Source organism: Phalacrocorax carbo, chromosome 1, assembly GCF_963921805.1.
Source record: "Phalacrocorax carbo chromosome 1, bPhaCar2.1, whole genome shotgun sequence".
Classification (NCBI taxonomy): Eukaryota; Metazoa; Chordata; class Aves; order Suliformes; family Phalacrocoracidae; genus Phalacrocorax; species Phalacrocorax carbo.
The window spans coordinates 45,527,210-45,549,717 of NC_087513.1; the positions used below are offsets into that span (position 1 = coordinate 45,527,210).

Sequence of the window (22,508 nt, forward strand, 5' to 3'; positions counted from 1 at the left end):
CGCAGCGATAGACGTCACCGGGCTGCGCCGCCGGCGCTCGATTCACCCGCCTCGGCAGCCCCGGGGAGGCGAGCGCAGAGCCTCGGCCTCGCCTGGCGCCATGTCGCGGCCGCCGCCGCCCGGCGCGCTGCCGCCCCAGCTGTCTGCGGCGGCGGCGGCGGAGGCGCTGCGGCGCCTGGCGCGGTTCCTGGGGCGCGCGCTGCCGCTGTGCCGCGCCCACGCCGTGGAGTTCTACACGCGCGGGCTGTGGGAGCGGCTGGTGGCGCCGCCCCCCGCGGCCGTGCTGCAGGCGCTGGGCGCCGCCGGGCTGGGGCGCCCCCTGGGGGAGGCCTCCGGCGCCGCGCCGGCGCTGTGGGGTGAGTCGGGGCGGAGCCGGGGGGGGGGCCGCGATGGGAGGGGGGCGGCCGTCGGCCGTCGAGGGGGCGTGAGGGGCGGTGGAGGAGGGGCGGCAGCACCGGCCCTCCCGGCGGCGCGACGGACGCCTGCCGTGCGTGGGCTGCCGGGGCCACCCGTGGGGTCCCCCCTCGGTGGCCGCCCCCTTCTAGCCGCCTCGTGCTCCGCAGGTGACACTGGTGTCTCTTCTCCCTCATCGTCCTCCCTATCGTCCTCCTGTCTGTGTTTAACGGTATTTTCTCTGCTTTAATAAAACTGGAGAATTTCACTCCGCTCTGCTTTTTTATTTCCCCGCGCCTTCACCCGCCGCCTGCCCGCAGCCGTCCCCGGGCTGTCGCTCCATCAGCCTGCCTTCCCCTGAGGTTCCCGCCCGCCTTCGCACCGGGCATCACCTTTTCCAGGGTAACGGGGTGGGTTTGGAGCCGTCGCGGTTCAGGCGGAGCGCAGCCGTGGCGGGAGGAGTTGCGCTTGAGGAGGCTCGCGGTGGTGACAGCCGGGGTGATGGTCTCATCGTATACGTTTCATCCTGTTCGTTTAGAAATGGAATGAAACTGCTGACTGTCAGGCTCCCTCGCTCTGACTAATTTCTGAGGAACAGAAGTAAAATGAACAACAACAACAAAAAGACCCCTCCACGTGAGTGGAAGGTTGTAACAGTGAAAAGTCCCCCAGACCTTGGAGCTCTGCAAATGTGGAGGACAGCCGGAAAAGGCTTAACTGCCGCTTTCCTGCATATCTGTAATAACGAGTGTCTGGCGAAGGAAGACAGAAAGCAGTTTTATTTCTGACAAGACCTATTTAAGAAGCACTTCATATCCTTAGTAATTTTCAAGTAACTCAAGAGGAGGCCAGCTATTAAACAGTATTACTGAATTTACTGCAGCCCAAGTAGGAGGGAAGCATACCAGTAATACGCTTTCAGGCAGAGCACAGAAATGAAGATGAAGCATCTGAAAGGTACGTTAATTGTGGGGACTGAGCTCCAGCAAAGAGTTCAGTTTCAAAACTAAGGTAAAATCTTTGACAAAGGTCTTGGCTGAGAAAAACCTGCACCCTGCCAAAGCTTATGGGACGTAGATAGCTCTCGCGTAGCATTAGCTCTGAAATGCCCCAAGAAATGACACGTGAGACAGGAAAGCGAGCTGAGCGGAATGGAAGGGTCCACAGAAAGCAGCATGTGGAGCTGTGTGCTTTTTGGCATAGAAGACAAGCTAAGATAATGATTTGGGTTTGAGAAGAGATTGAAGAACTGTGAATTGCCACATCACTTGTAATGTTTCTCTCTTGGATCTAAAGACCTTCAAAATATTAACTGTAAGACTCATTTTTAAAGGGCTGAGTTATCTGGGAAAAAACCCACAGGGTTTTTTTTGCACATGAAAAAGACATTGGATTATGAATTAACTTTGAGAGCCAGATGGAAACGAGACAGTGGTCCGGTCAGCAAGCAAAAGTGTGGGAAGCAGCAAGGAAAAAATGTTTTAGACAGGTAATGTCAGAGTCAGAACTGATTCAGAGCAATGGGGCATAATATTAAATGTAAATAGAGGCTGGAGCAAAACTAATTATTAGATGAAGTCATCAAAAAGAAAACACTAAAGGGAATTTACCCTGATCTTGCCTGTTTCTATGGGAAAGCCCATGAAACGATTCAGAGACTGAAGTGGTGGCCTGTAGAGCAGAAGGAGAATCAGGAAGGCAGGGTATTGTTTTGTAGATTTTAAAATTGGAAAATCATCCAATGATCTATATTCAATATGCACGTTACACAATCTGATACAGAGATTACTGGAACAAAAGCCACAATTTACAGCTAAAATGAAGCATGTGTTTTAGAAGGATATGAAGCCCTTGTGCTGTGGCTAAAATATAACATTTCTTCTTTGGTTTCTGCAGGGATTATTTCTGCTAATTAGGGGAATTTCTCTTTTTTTCTAACCTCAAAATTATAGTATGCTATTTAACATTTGGAAGGCTTTGAGACACTCTCAAAGTTTCCTCATTATCATGACAAAATTGGAGGCACTGTAATGGGATGGGCACGTGCTTACTGATTTGGTGGTCCATGCCTGAACTCATTCGGCTGCATGGCATCTGTCCCTCCAGTCATATGATGAAAATACACTGTAGCAGTGAAAGAACTAGATCTGAGCTTCTCAGTTGAAGCCTATATTTGAAAATGAATGCATTGTTATCCTTCCTTAAAATTAGCATTGAGAAACTTAGTATCATAGCTTATCTGAGTGCATTAGTACAACTTATTAACATGAGAGATCAGAAACCAACCCTTAGAGATCTTGAAACCCAAAGAAAAGAGAAATTACTCGTTCTGTGAAATACTAACTGCATGTGTGGCTGTTCTTCAAAATTTTCAGATATTTAAATGTTAGTTATTTATATTTACCTTGAAATGGGTACTAAAAGGCTCTCATAACATGCATAGAACTACGTTTTTTTGGAGTGTGGCTGTGAGAATAGATTTCTTTTTCGTGCTCAAATGACATTGTGCTCCATATCCCAAATACCTTACTCAAAATATGTGTTAAATGACGTTTTGTTTTTACGTGGCAAAGCCTTTGCTTCCTAATAATTCGAGAAGTGTTAATGTTTTTACATTCATAATCCCCAAAGTATTATGAGAAGTTTTCTAGAATCTCTTCTAATAGGGGGCCCAAATTAAATTACAGGGAGACAAAAGCTACATTTGACAGAATTGATCTGAAAATGGGAAGTTGTCGGTTCATACTCGCATAGCTCTGCAAACTAAAAAGTAACAGTATTGCAGATTGGCACAAAACTGTAATTCTGCACAATATTACTATAATTATTAGTATTATTAATATTATTAATATTAATATAGTAATATTAATATTACTATTGGGATTTTGACAAATACTTATGCTGAATTGTAGTTTTAGAAGCTAGCAAGCAAGAAAAAACAATTCTGTTGTATGGTATTGTATGCAAGAAGATAATTATGTCACAGAACATTACGTTACATGTTCTGTAAATCAGTTTCAAAAACTACTTTCATATACTCATCAGATGATATTTTATTATAATGACCATACAAAAGGTGGAACCCTTGTTTTCAATTGTACCCTACAGAAAAATTTCAGATCCATTTTTAGATGTAGAAAACTGTTTTATATTTTTATACATAGGAACGTTGACATTTCCCATATTGCACCTTGTTTATCACATCATTGCTGTAAATCGGACACAGGCACAGAAAAACCTGTGTTTAAGAATTCTCATATTTTACTGTAAATTGCAGTTTGTACTGTAGTTCCAGTTTTTGGCACATGTTTCTTTCCTCTGAAAACGTGTTTGCAAACATACGGACTGATTGGTTAAAAGACGTACTTGGTTGCATCTTGTGAGTGACCAAAGTAGAAACCTTTTGAGAAAACTAACATTTTTAATAGTCATAAATAATATGTAGCCCGACAGCTACCGTTCCGTAGCTTGAAGTCATGCTTTGGATACCTTAATATAGTTGTTTTCTTTTTCTTTCAGTTGGCAAACTGGGAAAAGAATTTGAGTTTGGTAGGAGTGTTATTACAGACAATATAGTAGTGATCTTGTATGAGGTCCTACTAGGTCTGTTCGTGTTCTTCCATCAGATAACTGAATTCAGGGAACTTACAGCACATGGGTATTGCTGCATTTAGTTTCAGTTAAGTGAGATTTGTAAGGAGAGTTAGTATATTTTATGTCAGGTGCTGAAAAAGCGAAAGCAGGCAAGCAGCGGGTTTATAAGCTTTTCATGAGTTCTGACAAAGCAGCAAAAAACTCCAAATGTCACTCTTTAACCTAGGAAAGTTATGAAGTTTCAAGATATTATAAGATCTTATAGATATGGTTTGTATTTGTGCGATATAGTGGGATCAGCATGAAGTAAGGTGAAAGGAAGATTGGGTAGCTAAACATTGTGAACTCTAATCTGCAGAGTATTTGCTTATGCTGTTGATCTTGGTGAGCTACTTGAAAGTTGGGTGGGAAAAATAAGGATAAATTGCTTCAAGGGTGGTGGTTTAATGATTTTCCAGATCAGTGTCAGGGTAGTGTGGTGTAAGATGGTGGACTTGATGATCCTTGTGGGTCACTTCCAGCTCAGGACATTCTATGATTCTAAGATGGGTATGAGCATGGTTGATCATTGTTTTGTTTTTGTACTGTAGCAAGTTTGTATATGTAATGATGTTTATAATGTTATGTAATGTTATGTTAATGTAAATCACATAATGTTGTATAACAGAAGAATACAGAGAAGATGAGAAATACTGTTTTTGCTGTGTTTTGAATGGTGGCTGGTGTAGTGGAAACGGAGCGTCTAGTCAATGGCATTCCTGTGTTTGGTAATTTGGTAGACGTTAGGGGTATGGCCACTACAGTATGCAAGCAGTTGATGTTGATCCAGTTTGAAGAAAGATTATTATAGACCTCGCAGTAGAAATTGAGGAGAGAGCCCTAGCTTTCCCTCCAGATATATATGGAGTATAATTACCTAAACTTGTGGTAGCTCAGTGCAGATGTGTCATCCTTGTGTGTGTGTTTGTGCCCGTTTTCTGAATCAGCTGTTGTCTGCTCAGAATGACTTTTCTGGATGAAGAGGTATATATGCTGGCCTAGACTTTATAGAAACATTCGTTGGCTGGGTTGCCATTCTGGGTTGAGGTGGTAGGCGAGTCTGATGCTTTGAAACAAACCTTTCCCAGGATGTATTTCAGTACCATGCATTGGAGGGCTGGTGTTACCATTGGCATAGTGAGTTTATTTCCAGTAAAGGAAACTCATGTACTTAAAGCTCCTACCTACTGTAGCGTAACAAACATGTCGCAAGTATTGAAATAGGTCATGTTTCTAAACAACGTATAGGCACCTGATTTGTCAGTAATGTTTGCATTCATTTCCGCCTTTCGAACTAAAGCAAACACATAAATGTAATATTTATGACACCTATAGGCTATTTCAGGTTGATTTATATTTTTTCTGTTTATTTCTAATAAAACCACTAGAAAGTTTACATTAAGAACACTTCTAAGCTGCTTAATATTACTGAAAGAATGCATATTTTAGTGCACTTGGAGTCAAGAAGGCATATTCTAATAGACTTGTTATGTGAAAGTGACATGTTTTCATGAATTTTATTGCTATCCTGTTACATGGAGGAAAAATGGCAGAATTTCTTCTTGCACCCCCAAGTATCTGATGTCGTTGTATTGATAGAAAGCATATTTTTTTCCACTAGTGATACAGTTCAGTGTATTTAAAATATAAAGGTAAACTAAAAACACCCAATATCTAGCCAGACATCTTGAAAAACTACTGCTTATAAACCAAAACACATTTAATAGATATGTAATATACATTTATGAAAATGAAGATTACAAAAATAAAATTTTATTCAGATGTGTCTCGTGCATCTCACATATGTTAAAGAAATATTTTGTGACAGGATGACATTCCAATGGAATTTCAAATCGCCTTTATTTCATGTAATATTTATGTCGTGAAGAAAAGAAGTGGATTTTGGAGGAAACGTCTTTCCTTGACTGATTTTTATTTTGCTTTGTCGTACAAGATTGGCCAATTTATTTAAAAATGTGTGCCAGTTGATAAAAAGATTGTATGCTTCAGTGTTATGTGCTCCAGTTTTCTGAAATTAAAAAAAAAACAAACCAAACCATACTGGTCACTGAGGAAATAAAATTTGGAGATAAAGAACAACATAAATGTATATTAGAATGGTCTCGTGTTTTCTCCAGTGTGTTATACTAAATACTCTACTAATTCAAAGAGGTCATAGCATGCATGAAGCAAAGAGGAACACCCACTTCTCCTCAGGAAAATGAGATTTCTTCTTCACCTAGCAAAACTGCTGAATGGCTGGCTAGTCAAAATATCCCTCTGCTCCTTTTGAGTTAATGTCTCATGTCTATCACTTTCTCAGTAACAGTTGGCATGTAATTGCTTGTTAAATCTCTCAAACCTTGTTCTCTTTCTTGACAGGTTAGTGATTTCTTCCCACTGCATCAGACCTAAAGATTTCTATGCAATTTTACTGATTCAGACTACATTCATTTTGTGGATGTCTATAAACGTTCTGGAAAGCTGTTCATTCCCAGAAAATCTAAAATAAGTTAAATGAGTGATGTTCCCTTAAAAATAAACTGAAATTTTCTTCAGCATTAACTCAAGCTGTGGCAGTTTCTTGTAAGAACTCCTTGCATAACATTTACCCAGTAGAAAGCAACACCACTTGTGTGTGTAGATATTCACCTCCTTTTATGGTTGTTGGAACTTTTTTTGGGAGAGAAAAAAACAAGCAGTTCTGTACACTGTGCAAAAGCATTTGCTTATCTTATCACAATATATTAGTCTTTTGCATTATTTGCTTGATTTGAAGGTAGTGTCAGAAAGGAAGTTTTTCTTCAGTCATTTCAAAATGCACACATCTAATTTCTTTACTTTCTGTAACGTATCTTACAGAGACACTGGAAAGCAAAAGTATCCCTTCTCCCTAAAAACTTTGCAGTCTTTATTCTGGTGTAGTGTTTTTCTTTATTTCTATTCTTTAGTGTCATGCTACACCCTTATCCTTCCTGAAGGTTTACTAACTGTAAGTTACTGGATGTTCAGAACTTCAAATAAGAAAGCTGTTTGTAGAGATAGGTGACTTTTCTTTTTTTTTTTAATTTTGTAGTAGAAGTAGAGTAAGAACCGCCATGCAGACACTGAAATAATATTAATTCTGGTCATAGCTTTGACAATGCTTATTCTTTCTTAGGTCCAAAGTTTGTTTGCTGGACTTACGCCTTTGTAGTGTAATACAATGAAAATTAACATGTTGACACTGTTGGGACTGTTTTCAATAGATTGTAATATACGCATGACCTTTAATTGTGATCATGTAAGAAAATTAAGAGCATTAGAGGTGAGGTCAGTAAAAACAGCTGTGTCTGTTGTCATGCAGTTGGGTAGGAAAGCTACTGTGCTAGGTGTGTACTTGCTCAACATCTACCCATGAGACAAATGGCAAACGAGGAGACATTTTTTAAATCTTTGTAACAGTTCGTTTAAAAGAATTACAAATATTTAAAAATTATGAGCAGAACTATGTAGAATTCATAAATATTTTAGCAAAAATAGAAAGGAATTAGAGAATGGAAAGCAATCTCAGAATTGATAAATGATTCACACCAATACGTTTCACTTAAAAATAAATGTACCTTTTCTGAAACTAAGAACTAAGTAATACCAAACTGTATCACTTCATCCTGAGTCAAACAAAATATGCCTTGGAAACTAACTTTGGCTCATAGCTGATTGGTAATAAAAATTAATTTAATTCTCCCAGCAGATTCACTAGTTACAATGCAGTTGGAAAGTATGTGAATATAGTGATTGTAAATCAAAACATTTCATATACTGAACAGCTGCGTTTCTTAAAAAACCTAGTAGTGTATATTGTCAGATGGGGGTGACTAGGAAATGTATAATGAGCAAGTTTGCAAACAAAAGAGAAGTGATAATCTTGACTGAATTCTCTTGTCAGTTATACTAAAGTTGTTCTGCTAACCAGTAGATTTTTCCACATTTACGCTAGTTCAACTAAGCAAAATTTGACCTTGGTTCTGAAGGGGGGATACAGCTGAAGAAAAATAATCAGTATTCCCACTTATGGAAGTAAAATAAATGGTTACTTCTGTCTCATGCTAAGTATTTATTGCTCGTAGTTCCCCGTCAGCACTATTTCAGAGACATTACGCACTTCTTACAGAAATCTTTTCTTTTTGTTTTCGGTACAGATGATGACATGTTTTCCAACGTGTTTTGTGAAAAGTCTGAGAAGCTTATCAATGTACATCTGTTTGCCCTGGCTGCTAAGTATTATTCTTTGTCCAACCTTGGAGTGTGTACCCCATTAGAAGATGTATTTGAAGCGCTGAGAGGAGACAGTCAAGGAACAAGAGGTATATTTACATTTGTATTTAAATTTTTGCTTATGCACTATAGAATCTGCAGGTTTGTTTTTGGAGGGTGGTTTGGTGGGTTTTTTCCTACATACTTCTCCCGCTTCAATTCTCATGCTTCAATTCTCATTTGTTCCTAGATAGTTTCTTCATTGCCATTGTTTAGAAAATGGATTCCCTTGCTAACAGTTGAGCAAAGGGGTTGCAGCATTCAGTATCTATAGACTCTTCCTGAGATTCGGTTTTAAAGGGGATGAGGTAGACCAGCAGGCACATAATTATTTGAGCTATCTTGTTAATTCCCTTTGTTTTTCTTCTCCCTGAGCAGCAGGAATCATAGTTGCTATTCTTGATTTTTTTTAAAAAGTCTCACCCTAAAAACTGGCAAGTGTGTTTTCCTGTACATCTTTTGTTTAATATTAAATATGTGCTTTGGCATTTAGCTGAATATAACCCAATAAGTGTTTGATGTCTCAAAAAAAAGATTATTTTATTCATTCTGTATGTTTTGGACCAATACCAACTATATGTCATAAAACTAGGGTAATTTCATTTTATGTAGTTAAAGAAATTGAATTAAAACACTCAAGTTGGCATCAAGTTGGACACTGGAAGACTTACCCCTGATTATATTTTTTCTATCAGATGATAAACTGGCGTTTATACTTCCTTGGACTGCTGTCATTTTCACTGAAAATGTGCTCTTCATGGAGCCCGCAGTCTTTATAGATTTGTCACTGTCTTTCAGATTTCTCATTAGTTTTTCAGAGACAGACTGAGCAGCTCTCTGCCCTTGCCTTCAAATGTGTTTTATCTCGATAATACGTTAAAACTCTGACGTTTCTTACTCTAAGTGATAGCACCCCTATAGATATGTTGGGCACCTCTCCCATTTTCTACAGCAATCTTCTCTTTCACATTTTGCCATTTGCCATGGTTGGCTCCCCAGTTTTTCATCTCTTCAGAAATACTAAAATGCCGTAGCTAAGATAGTCTCAATGGCTTGTTGTGCACTGGTCTTACATTCAGGCTTCTTTCCTTCTGCTCTTCGTTCATCTGAGGCCCTTTTTTCTTGTTTGACAACTGAATGCTCCTTTTCTTCTGCTTGCTTTTTATCTCTTTTTATTTTTATTATGCTTTCATTTCCTGTGTTGCACTTAATTTTCTCTAATCCTCTACTTCTACCTTGTTATACTCTTACTGCAGTTCATACCTGGATTAACTTTCTTAGACAAAACGACAAGGATTCTTTCACCTTCTTGTCATGCAGAATGGAGCATCAGGAATAAGGCAATTGCTGAATATTTTGTTCTGTGTCTTGCAGGAGTGCTGCTCAGTTGGGTAACGGGGGCCTGGGTTTGTGATGCAGTAATTCTAAATTGTGCTTCACAGAAAAAATAAAACATGTTCCAAATGTATACAATGGTATTATAATTCAAAACCTTTGTGTTGAATTGGCAGTAAGGATCAGTTAAATTAACTTAATTGAATTTCCTGCTAATCATTCAGCAGAAGTAAAATACCAAATTATGGATTCGTAGCGTGCAAGTTGCCAAATGAAAGTTGTGATCTTTTAACTTTAAGCTATTTTAGATATTTTGGACTTGGTTCTGTATTTCAGAAAATATATTCATTTCCTGACATAATAAAGCTTGCAAGTCAAGAGAAGTGTAAGTCTGAGAAAACTGGCAAGTTTACGATGGCCTTGCTCATATTCTGAAAAGTATGCATCAGGATAATTCCATTTATGTTTCAGATGTTTTTAATACATTTTCTTGTTTAAGACAAACATGCTTATAAGCCTATTCCCACAGTTTGCATACTTGCATATTTCTCTAACTTCTTCAGCATCTTAATGTAGACACATTGAAATCTTTCCTTGGAATAATTGGTAAGCACAAACATTTTAAGTGTATTGTGGACACCTACTGAGAATGGAGTTCTGAATCTAGAGGGCTTTCTCCATTGCTTCCTGACAAAGGACGCAGTGGTCCTTACTGCGCCATGGGGTTGCTTGCGCTGAGCACGTGGGGTCCAGAAGTGCCTGGCCCAAGGGGAGGAAGCCAGCAGGGAGAATTTGTCTTGTTACAGGGTTCATATCTGATATAAGAAGTGAGGGTTGCGAGCGTATTGGATTAAGAGTGCTCTCGACCTTTGCGATGTGTTTATGGCCAAGGTAGCAGTCATGCAGTGACTGTTAACTAATCCATTTTTAAATTCCATGTACTGGAATATCACTCTGCCTCAATGTTTTTTTAGTGTATGGTTATCCCAGTCCCTCAGTCTGGCTTATGGAATTAAATCATAGTAGTGTAATATCTGTATAGGTGGTGTTGCCTGGTGTGGACTGCGAATTTCTTTTTTTTTATCTGGTGTGGCCAAATTTCCACAGGTAGCTGGGGTATAAAACCCTGCACCCTGCCATAGGTCTTAGGAAGATCTGCATTAGCCCTGTACAAAAGACAGCCTCTTCTCAAATTTATTCAGCTTCACAACTAAAGATGTAGCTGTAAATGGCATTATAGAGTTGAAGCAGTTTTTCAACTGGAAAACAGCTACCCATGCTAGGGCTTCACAATGGAAGTAAGCAACATTTCAATACCAGCTAAAACTAGTAATATGAAGCTTTTTGTTACTCTGTTATATCCAGAGTACTTCTGTGAAGTATTCGAACCCCACTTTCTTTTTTTCATCACAAAAGGATATGGATCCCTGAATTTCTTATGTTTTTTTGAAATTAGTATTTGTTCTGCTTGCATCACTTGTACACGTAATGAGGAAATCTACTTGTATGATTATTTGTTTCAGGAAAGTAATTTTGTGATAACAGAATGAATTTACACAGTTTGTTTAAAACTAGTATACATATTTTTTTCAATTTGCAGTTGCCTTGGCAATATAACAGTCCCCAAATAGAAGTTTTCTCTCAGATAGTAATATGTCTTCTTGTTTTTCAAAATAATGTAAAAAAAATCTATCAGAATTTCGCCAAAAAATGCAGCAACAATAAAATTTCTTAAAAATAGGTAATTTTCTGCAAGCAGTATCATTTTCCTTGAGCTGAAATATAAGCAGACTGTTCATTCTGCAAAAAGTAGGAAAAGACGTCTAAATATGGTTAAGAAACTTTAGTGGCTCAGGTGATAAATACTTTATATATGTAGGTATTAAATACTTTGTATATGTAGGTATAAGCAAACTATAGTTTTTCTACCTGGAACCTCAGCTTTTGTAAGTTGGGTCTTGTTTCTGGATTTCTTCCATGTTTGGAATACTTAATTTGGCCTATGTATTCTCTGAAATGGTCCTTCACACAGCATTACCCAGTTCAGTCTTTTGAGTTCATACTATCGCAAAGAGTAAAAGGTGCAATAGGTGGTGATAGTTCAAAGTGACAGCGCTGCTTTGGAGAATAGTTAAACAACTTTTATTTCTGTCAAGAAGTTAAATGTCTGTTTCTTCCTGTTCCCATTCTGCTGCTTCTTCTGGTGAGCCTATCCAGACACAAAAATGTTCAAATATAAATAAAAAAAAGAGATGCTTTTATTTTATTTTTCTTTCATTTGCAATGCTTATAAATTAAGAGTTTTAAAGGATTTTTTAGGACACCGTGTAGATCTTAATGATTTTAAAGTTGAGAATGTTTAATGAAATGACAAAGACTTGCTTCTGCTATTTGTTTTGTTTAGAAGTATTTTGGTCTATTTTTTTCTTTGTCAGTTCATAGAGTCTATATTAGATTTTAAGTATTGTCATAACAGTTTATTATAAAAAAACAGATGTTTAAGAAATAGAGACATCCTGTGGGGTTTGGGAAAAATAGAGAAAACACTGGGTTTCTCATGAGCTCAGTTCAATTCCCCGCTCTCTTTTAAAGAAGTAACACTCTTGGCTCTGTTCCCAGCATGATCTGATCAAGGAATGAACATAGTTTTTGCCTAACGATCAGTTTCTGGACAGATGAACGCATACTGTGCAAAAAGCAGAGAATCAGAAAGTATATTCATCTGCCTAGTCATGTAGAAAAGTCTTGTTTTCTAGGAGCATGCTCATCAGTAACGGTCCATTTTCTTCTACCATCACTCAGACTTACAAAAATTTCCATCAATTTAACTAGAGCCAAGTGTAATGTAGCGTTGGTCACCTAGGAGAAACGTGTGGGTTTCTCCCAAGGCAGTGACTTATGAGCTCCTCCTTCGGTTGGGGGATGTAGAGATTAGTAAGTGGGTGCTTCGTATTCTCCATGAGCAGTAACCCTGTGGTAGAGATTGACTTCATCTCTTTAACACATTCTCCAGCAACACTGAAATAAGTGATTTTTCTACCATAGAGATGTAACAGTTCTATAACCCATCCGTAGGGTAAATAAAGAAAATAGGAGTGCATCTTCTTTGAATTTCCCCAGCATCGCTCTTAACTTTTGAGATACCTCCCACTTGATATTGTGAGCAAATCTGCAGAATTAGCAAGACATACTTTGTGATTATTAATTGTCATTGCCCTTGTATTTCATGTATGTAAAGGCAAATGTGATAAACGACACAAAAATAAATATTTTTAAATTAACAGGAAGAAATAGTACAGTTTTACAGTAGTAGCTATTGTCTATTATCTGGTCAGGTGTTAGATACGCTATATATTAAAAAAACTACACTAACAGTACTAAGCTTCATAGTGTGTTGAATTTTACTAATTCATCTGTAATTCATAAGTTTAGTCTTGTAATAATTTAGTGAGTTTTTAATTTAAAAGTACTATCCTTAAAATATAAAAATACTATATATTTTAGGCTGGTACTTTCTCTGATTGATCACAAAACTTTATTATTATGGGTTGTGTTAATGTGTATTTACTTTCTTAATCTGGTACAGGTATCAAAACTGATGAATTCATGAATAATAAGAAGTCACATGAAGTGCAGGTGATGTCAGAGCTGGTAGACACCATAGCGAATTATTGTGGTATAAAGCAGGTAAGAAAGCATTTCCTACTGTATATTACCATGTACCTTCCAAATTCTTCTCCTTATTGTGTTTGAGTACATCATTTTGATATTCTGTCACTGCAGTTCTTGTTTTTCCTGTAAACAACTGTAGCTAAAGAAGAGCCTTTAGGGCCAAGCTGAAGGACAATTTGTTTACAAATGTATTGGTCTACAGTAGCTGCCTTTTAGTGAGTCATAATCATTTTATGACTCATGAAAAATTTTAAGAAGTTGTAATCACCCTCTGTATGTTGAGCAGCTAAGAATGGTACTGCTTTTTGCTCTGCCCGGGTACTACCTTGTTTATCAGTATTATATTGCTGGCAATTTACCATAAGCAGCAGTAGGGGAGCAAAACTTTGTTCTCCTTCTGTCAGACACACAAGTGTGCCACATAGAGACCAAAGCAGAAATTTTGAAAGCTCATCTTTTTCTGGAAAAAGAAATTTAAATTATTTCCTATTGTTTAATGCTGTTCACATTTATTTAACAAAGACTGAGATCTATCAGTTAGGAATTTACTTATGACCTTTTTAGTTTGAAACGAGACCAGATTAAGCAGAGATTTATGTAGTAGAGTATGCATGAAGTACATCTGGTAAAACACATATGAGATCTGGACGCACAACACCATTATCATCCAGCGATTACCCTGTGAATTGGCCATTTCATACTTCAGTTGTCAAACTCATCCTTGGATAGTGAAGAATTGCAAGATTCTTTTCTCAAATTTAATTGTAACTTACCCTTTTTTTGTTGTTTTACCTTTAATTATGATTGCACAGTGCACTAGATCACTATTGCATTAAAACTCGCAGATCTTTAGTTATGGATCTGTTGACAAAACAGAAGCATCACAATAGTAACTGACTTTTTTGAGTACCATATTTCACATTCTATTAGACAAAAGTACACCAATACCATTTCCTCATTTTACATCCATGTAATATGTAATTTTTCTGTAAGCTTTTTCAATATTAAATTTTCTGCTACATTCCATGTCTTAGACCTTTGTTGCATTAAGACTAAATTTTTAAGTATCTGGGTGAAATGAATTGGTTTAATCATTTGAACCTTTCTAATGCTAGTAACTGGATAATGTAGCTTCATCCTGTAGATGACTAGTGGCTCTGGACACTGCGTTTGATTCCTTTCTACATGTGAGCTGCCCCTTGCTTTCTGTGCAAGGGGCTGTCAGTGTAAATGGAGACAAATTTCTTCCAGCCTAAGATTCGTTCCCACAAAGGTTTGTGGAGAACAAACTATTTTTGTTTAAAACCAAAGATTAGTAAAGTATCTGCCCAGATTTTATGCAGAACATATTCCCTCTGAGCCTTTTTTTTCCCTAAGTAAACATGTCTGAGTGTAGTTTAAAATTAATGTATCGGATGTGGGTAAGGGGGAAGAGAGAGCTGCAGTTGGGCAGGCCAAGTCTGTATTACTATGGTTTCTGGTATATCTTGTCCCCCATTTTGTGCCTGGCCTTTGTCATGGGAGCTGGCCTGCTCCACACCTGCACCAGGGGGGTTGCTAAAAGTTAATGGTGTGGCCAGTTGTGTGTCGTGGCCAGTACATGGCCGTGCTCTGTTCAGTTTAGTGGTAGGGAGGTGGCTGCAGCGTCCTGAGTTGCTGCTGCTGCCACCATAGACCAAAGGGCAGGCCCCAAAACTTGGGTTCAGCTCTGAGTTGCTGAAATTGGATTAGGAAGTTATTTGGCTCAGACTGAGTTTAATTTAGATAATGTCAATGAAGCAGTACTCTCGATAGGTTGGGGTCAAGCCTGCAATATCCTTAGTAACAGAGATCAAAACCCTGAATCCTGACCATCGGTTTTGTGAGGAATGACTGATAAAGGCAAAGTTTTACGCAGTCTTCTCCTTACAACTGTGTTTACCAAGTAAATAGAGAGCAGCAATTAAGGCCAAATATTACTGGATGAGGCACAATCAATTTATGAGCATCTGCGATCGCTTACAGCAGTGGAAGGCGATCTCTCCAGCAGCTCTTTCAAGAGCCAGCCACGGTGACAAGTGTGGGCGCCCTCAGCAGCGGTAAAGGGGATGTGCTCTGTGAAGGACAGAAATACAGTAGCAGCAGATTTGTGAAAGTAATTTCTTCTATCATTAGCATGGTTTTTTGCCTTCCTTACCCTTTGCTTCAGGCAAATATTAGTTGTTCAAGTACTGAAGACTTTCATGTATTGAAAAGGCTGTAGGAGAGAGTGGTTTGCTTATAATGCAATACTGAATGTTCTTTGTGTTTGCTGGAAGGTGGTGTTTCATATAGCATTTTCATTTAGACTTTAAATAGTTCCTGTGAGATTCAGGAATGAAAGGAAAGGAAAACCCATATTCAGGGAGTAAAAAAGTAGAGCCACCTTAATGACCTAACCTAAGTCCCGATGTAGCTGGTTACTAATAAAATCTCAAACCAATCATTATTAAGTATCTGTCAATATGGTGCAATTTCATGCAGTGATTACGCACTTTTATCAGATGGCTTGGAGTATCTTTAGACACAGGATTCTTTTCTGTTTCTTTTTTGAAAAAATTGTAACATTTAATGAAAAATATTATTGCTGTATATCACTGGACATGAAATGCTGACTGCTCTATATTAACTTTTTTCCATTTTAGTCATACACTGTAACAAAATTTATTTGTGCAAAGTTACAAATCCCTAATATATGAAAAGAGCTTTCCAATTGCATTTTAAAAAAAGGAAAAGCCCCCTTCCCAGTTATTAAAAAAGCGATTCCTTTTGTTTTGGTTACCTTTCAACTTAAAAAAAATATAGGAATTGTAAAGTTTTAGGAGAGTTTTTTCCTTATTGATTTTTTTCTATCCTCCTCACAAAACAAAATATATGCGGCATTTAATTAAAAAATCTAGAGCTATGAAAACACAACACATGTTTTACAACAGCACGTGTCCTCAGGGTGTTTCTTTCAGATATTACATGTCACTGATGGCTTGAAAAATGCCCTCCATTTCACCTCCATACCCGTGATGTATAATGGGTGGTAGAGGATATTACTCTCTTGAGGTATTTTATAAAGTAGTATAATAAATAATAAAATGAGAATAAAAGCAAAAATTTTATTACTACTGTAATCACTTCTAGGTTAATGATTTGAATTAAAACATTAAAGCAAACTAACTAAAGGGTTTTTTTCAGTTGTTTACTGCCCCTTTTAAGCATTGTCCCTATTGTACAAGTGGAACTTTATTTTTTAAAGAAGTTTTTGATTAAACTCTGAAAAGAAGCCAGTGATGATGATTCTTTGTTTAAATGCACATTTGTATTTGTGAAATTTTTCCTTGGAAATTGCAGCATGTGCAGCAAGAGTTGCAATGTGTCATGTAAGTGTGATATAATTCTGCATTCAGCATCCATTGAATTTGTGATTTGGTGCTGGGAAATCCTAAATACTTCTGCAAACAAAGTTCTTGATTGTGCTGTGCCATAAACTGCATTTAAACGTAGTACCCAACTCACTGTGGACAAGACCTTTGGAGTTCATTATGTCATGGAAATTTCATTTTAGAAGCTCATGCTTGGCAGTTACGCTATGGATTGCTGATTACCTTTCCTTATGTAATCAAGGGAAGGTAAAGCAGGGATTAATTTAATGCCCTCTATTTGTTTAGCACAAAATCATTGCCTGCTTACTTTTAGTCAAATTTTCCTTTCGTTTTAAAACTGTTCTCCCAATGCTAATTTAACCATATATTACTGTTTTCCTTTTTACTTGGAAACAACTAAAAACCTTACCCAAACAGTAGTTTGTCTTTGCAGCCACTAGAGGTCACACATAGGAGTTAGGAATAATTCGCTACCTGGCTCTTATGTCCAAATGCTGCTGCCTTGTACAGAAATAATTAAAAACCTTGTAGAAGTGGAGGTGTGCATATTCTGCAGAATAGTAGTATCTGTTACATAAAATAGTGGGTAAAATTATTCCTTGAGCACTTTTCTTCATTTTTAAATAACCTAGGAGAATATTGGTGATGTATGTGATGTGACAAATAAGTGACATTTTCAAAAAGTATGCTTAGGCAGAATTATATAGATGATATTTATATAATTGATATTGATAACTGAAATAGAATTGATAACTCTATTTCACTAAATCTGGTCTTGTGCTGATTTCATTCAAGAAATTTGAGGACTGTAGCATACCTAGATGGCAAATATGCAGCAATATCACATGATAAGTGCAGATGAGAAAGCCACATGCAGCGTGGGTAGAAAATTTTTACCTAACAGAGTGTGTTCTCCACTGTTTTAAGTAGCCTTTAGTGACATTGGTTCAAATTTTTCTTTCTAGTTCCATGGCTGTACAAATCTTTAACTTTCTTAGAATAAGGAATAAATCTTTCTTTTTAATTTCAGTAAGAGTATTGCTGTATTGAGTATTCCTACCAGGTAAAAAACTATGCAACTGAGTTTAAGATGGATCCATGTATGTATGCTGCTATTTGGACTTAAAAGAATCAGCGTAAGCTTTCTTATGAACATGTGACAGACCAAGAACAAGACATAGATCAGGATCATCTACAAAGTCATTATATCTAGCCAATATGATTTTTGGTAGATACCTGAAGAGAAGCGAACATTATCATTTTGTTTCCATAAAGAAATGTCACTCTGCCTATTCTTGTTAAATATTTTGTTATATATTTATTACAAATTAAAACACACATGAGATAAAGCTGTGATTATGTACTTAAAGGTCTCGGGTTATCCTTGTTTCTGCTACTACTCTGTGTAGTGTTTCCTTCCTGCGTTATATCAGTTACTGAACTAGCACATGCTATCAACTATGAGACAAACTAAACTGTCAGATGGTTATCCCTTCTCTTCTCTCCTTCCTCCAGAACAGGCAGTGGAAAGCACATGTTTCATATCAGCCCCTTTGTTTTATTACAAAAGCATCCTTGTGTTCATCAAAGCTCTATGGATCATTTTCACAGACTGGGAAAGCAGTATAAATAAGCAACTTGACATAAAATGGGGTATCAGTATTGCCTGTTTTTAGGTCACATCTGAAGTGATAAAGTTAGGCACCGAATCTGAGGATGCTTATTTCTGTACACCTAGTGGTGGTAGACTCCTCAGTATGGGAGGTAGGTGCCCAAAGCTAAATACTATGAATGCTTTCTTTGCTAACTATATACGCCAACCCAGTTTAGCAAGGGCAGGTGGTGGTGTTGGTGGTTTATGGTTATTTTCTTTAGCAGGAGGAAGTTTTGTGTCAAAAAATATACTGAGTGTCTTTCCCAGAAAAGTCAGGACGTGCATTGCATAAGCACTGCAGCGTCTGTCTTCTGGAGCAAATCAGTTAAGACTTAATTTTGTGTTTTGAAGTCAGAAGGTGGACCGATAAAGCAAAAGAACTAAGTGTATTAGGAGGGATGATACGGGTAAGGTAGCTGTTAAATCCACACTTAAATGTTTAGCAAATTATTTTGCATTTGATTGAAGTGTGTCTTGTTGCTCATTAATATAGCAAATTTTATTTTCTTTTTTTCCCCATTATTTAGGTGATTGATATAGGTTCTGGAAAAGGCTACCTGAGTTCATTTTTGTCCATGCAATATAACTTAAAAGTTTATGGAATCGACTCCTCAAACTCCAACACTAAAGGTGCTCATGAAAGGAACAGAAAATTGAAGAAACACTGGAAAGCATATCAGAGTCGAGGAAGAACAAATCTCGAAAGCCAGAGGTTGGAAAACGCAAATGACAGACCAGTGGAAAGTGAAATTAAATGTAAAGCAATCAGTGAAAAGCCCTTAAATAATGTCAGCAGTTTTCAAAGTCAGGACCAAGTGACTATCCAAGATTTAGTGCCTCCTTGTGATTTCACAGAAATATCTACATCTGAAACCAGCAAGCACAGGGAAGTTGGTTTGGTGGCTCAGACAGAATCTGATGAGAGCAAACTTTCTGAAGAGGTTCTTGGTATTCTAAATGTTCTGCCTGCTGATGCTGTAGAAGTTTTTTCTTCATCTCAGTGTAACTGTGGGGAACTTTCCGAAGAGGAAAAAGCACAAAGAAAAACGGCATCTCTCAAGGCTAAAGCGAACAAATCAAGTGAATCAAACCTGTATTTTCCATTGACCTCTTGCATCACTGCAGAAACAGAACTCAGTGACATCATAACAGATCTGGAGGTTATTTTACTAATATTTGAAATAGATTGTCCATTGTCATTATATTGCCATTTTCATATGTACATAATGTTTGCTGAGTGTACACAGAGGGCTGTCAGTGGTGTAACTGAATATTCTGGCCCAATAATGTCTTTCAGCCAGGTAACAGAAATATGTCTTACAGATACAGATTGTTCTTCTATTTTAATATATGCACTGAGATTATTTTGAATATGTAAAGCAGCCTTTAGAATTTATGGGGTAGATAATAATCAGCTGTCAAAGTTAACAGCATACATATTAGCACATTCAGTTATTTTACAATTGTGGCTATAGATAACATCTAATTATTATTAAAAGAATTGTATTTACCAGGTAGATGGATATATTAAGCACTGGAATTTCAATCTGCATGAACTTTCTTATTTTTTAAGTTTTATATTTTTGTAATTTCAGTTAAACTTTGAAGGTGTAGGAGAATTTATTGTGTATAGTACTCAACATAAAGAGTTTGTTAAGAGCCCTATTTGCAAAAAAATGTTTTTGTATTTTGACTTTTCAGGGTTACTTTAAGTTCATTTAGTAATTTACTAGCTGGCAAGGATTGTGTCTACACAAAGAAGCCCAAGCTCAGCTGCCCAAAGACAGTGACACAAGTCTAGAAGCTTTATGGCTATTTAGTTCCTGTGCCTGAGCTAACGTACGTTGATTGGGTAGATACATTCAGTCTTTTATGGGAAGATAAAAACTTGTCTGTGTTCAGCAGTAACCAAACTATTATATTCAGGAGTGTAATTCATCTCTGATTCAAGACCATAGGTTTGTGCTGATGGCCCTATAACTTGAGCTAATAAATCCCACTGAGTATCTGAGAACATGCGGAGCAAGCTCATGTCTGTCTGCAAAAGACACCCTGAGCAGCAGGGTTGTTGATGAAGCATATGCCTTCAATTGCACAGTTGGATTTTGTAATTTGTATGATGTAAAGGGTAGAAGAAATCCTGTATGACAGCCTTTCTTTAGGAAAAAAAAGTTACTGTCAGAAAAGGTAAAAGTTCATTGTGTTAAAAAATAGTAATAACCAAACTGCACATTATGTGTGACAAATGTGTGCAATTAAAACACTTCAAAATGTGCATTTACATGTTTTAAAAGTATTTGGAGAATTTCAGAAGTAAAATATTTTTTAGAAATAGTTTTACAAATATTTACAATTTTTTACTGTAACCATAAATTGATATTTTTTTTCTCAGATTTTCCTAAGCTGGGGAGAAACAGGGAGTGGGTAAAATCAGTTTTTACTGATTTATACCGTAAGTTCTGAAATTAATCTGCTGATTAAATATGGGTACAGGAATGTATGTTTGTATATAGCCCAGGACTAATATTGAGATATCAAATTCTGCTACACTTAAGCCAATGGTCCAGAAAGTACTTTCAGTTATACCCAGGCAACCTCACTGAAGACAGTGATGGTCCAAAAGTGTGCCTGACACAGACGGGCTGCCCTTGTGTTGTTCAGATGTTTTGAGCATTGTAATGTGTTTCTTCTGTCTTGCACGTGGTAGCCATCTTCCACTAGCTCTCTCCTGAAAGCATTTCTCTTTTACTGTCCTGGCATTTAAATGCTGCCCTTGCAAGTGCGTAACTTCCCTTAGCTTCCAAACTTTAGTCCTGTTCCACTATTTCTGTAATTGCATGTGGAAAAAAGCTGTTGTGGAATGTTCAGCTGAAGCTGACTGATAGGAAAAAAGCCTTTAAAAACTAAGCTGGACTGAAACTGAACTTGTGTCACCTAAAAATTTTGGATCCTAAGACAAGGAGAGGGTAAGCACAGAAAAGCAGCACAAAGTGGAAGGTGAGAAGGGAGACAGGAAGAATTTGAAAAAACAGAAGAAAAGGGAAGTTTTACTCTTTCATACATCCATATACTATATAGTACACGTAATAGGTATAATAATAACACCATGTTTACCATATAGATTCCAACTAATAATGCCAGAAGGAAAATATCTTGTTATGAATGGTGAGAAGAGGAATAACTTGGATGAAGAAATGGAGGGTAAGGGAAAAGGGAAATTGAAGAAAAAGGAAAGCAGGAAGTAGAATGGACACAAGAACAGACCACCTGAAGCTGAAGTTCTTACTTTGAGCTATGGAAGAAAATGCCCATTTGTTGTTGAATAGGAGTGGGCACACTGCAAAACTGTGGCAGTATTACAGTTTTGGAACTAAAAAGCCTGCTCTTCACATTACATCTATATGTCGGAAGTGGTTTTGATTTCAGCAGCTTAAAGTAGCAGAAATGCCATAGATAGGTCCAGCCAGATTTACAGCAGTAAGTCTGAAGTAAGAAAAAGAAGTAGCAGCGGTAGTGATAACAGTAAGAGGAAAGCTGGGAAAGACAAGAGAAAATAGCCCATGTCCAGTCACCACATAGATATTCCCCTCCATGCAGATTAGACAGCTGCTCTCCATAGTCTTCTCCTTCCTCATGGCCAGTGAAGGCAGAGTGCAGAGGTGCGTAGTTCCTTACCTGAACAAAGCGATGAGCAGTCTGTCTCTCCACAGAGGCAACGCACCATGTTTTCGTAGTGCTGAAGAGCTTTTTTTTGAGCATTGAAAAATTCTAGAACAGAACAGCAGGAGTCCTCATGGAGTTGTGTATTTAAACCTTACAGCCTGATAACCATGTGCAGTATGTTTGGGTTTTGGAGTTTGTTGTTATTTGTGCTCTTTCAGTTGAAGAGGGAGATGCTTTACTGTTGCTTTTTTTTTTCTTTTTCTTCTTAGGACTGTATGATTGTGGGTCTACATACATGTGGTGATCTTGCTGCAAATACACTACGAATTTTTACTGCCAAGCCTGAAATCAAAGCAGTTTGCAGTGTAGGCTGCTGCTACCATCTGTTGTCAGAACAGTTTGAAAACCAAGAAGGTAATTCTTCAGAGCTTAACTTGCAGCTGCCAGTTTGCATGTTGAGAATATTATAC

General features: G+C 37.7%; 1 protein-coding gene and 1 long non-coding RNA gene across 8 annotated transcripts in view; one reads left to right on the forward strand and one right to left on the reverse strand.

The window, feature by feature from the left end:
* Window positions 1-100: 100 nt before the first annotated feature.
* The window catches only part of METTL25 (methyltransferase like 25), a 63,483-nt gene continuing 41,075 nt past the window's right edge, over window positions 101-22,508 (forward strand). For 6 of the 7 annotated variants that reach the window (XM_064450286.1, XM_064450302.1, XM_064450312.1 and 3 more), the window contains exons 1-5: window positions 101-356; window positions 8,208-8,372; window positions 13,244-13,344; window positions 18,903-19,535; window positions 22,308-22,452. In XM_064450286.1, the coding sequence (XP_064306356.1) occupies window positions 101-356; window positions 8,208-8,372; window positions 13,244-13,344; window positions 18,903-19,535; window positions 22,308-22,452 (1,300 nt within the window). Of the gene's footprint in view, window positions 357-1,144; window positions 1,351-8,207; window positions 8,373-13,243; window positions 13,345-18,902; window positions 19,536-22,307; window positions 22,453-22,508 lie in introns of those variants that run through there. The other variant, XM_064450318.1, reaches the window with a different exon arrangement.
* LOC135313157 (uncharacterized) lies at window positions 11,591-15,420 on the reverse strand. Its single transcript, XR_010372764.1, has 3 exons — window positions 15,332-15,420; window positions 14,122-14,190; window positions 11,591-11,866 (listed from the first exon to the last, which is right to left on the reverse strand). It is a non-coding gene; the product is annotated as an uncharacterized LOC135313157 (long non-coding RNA).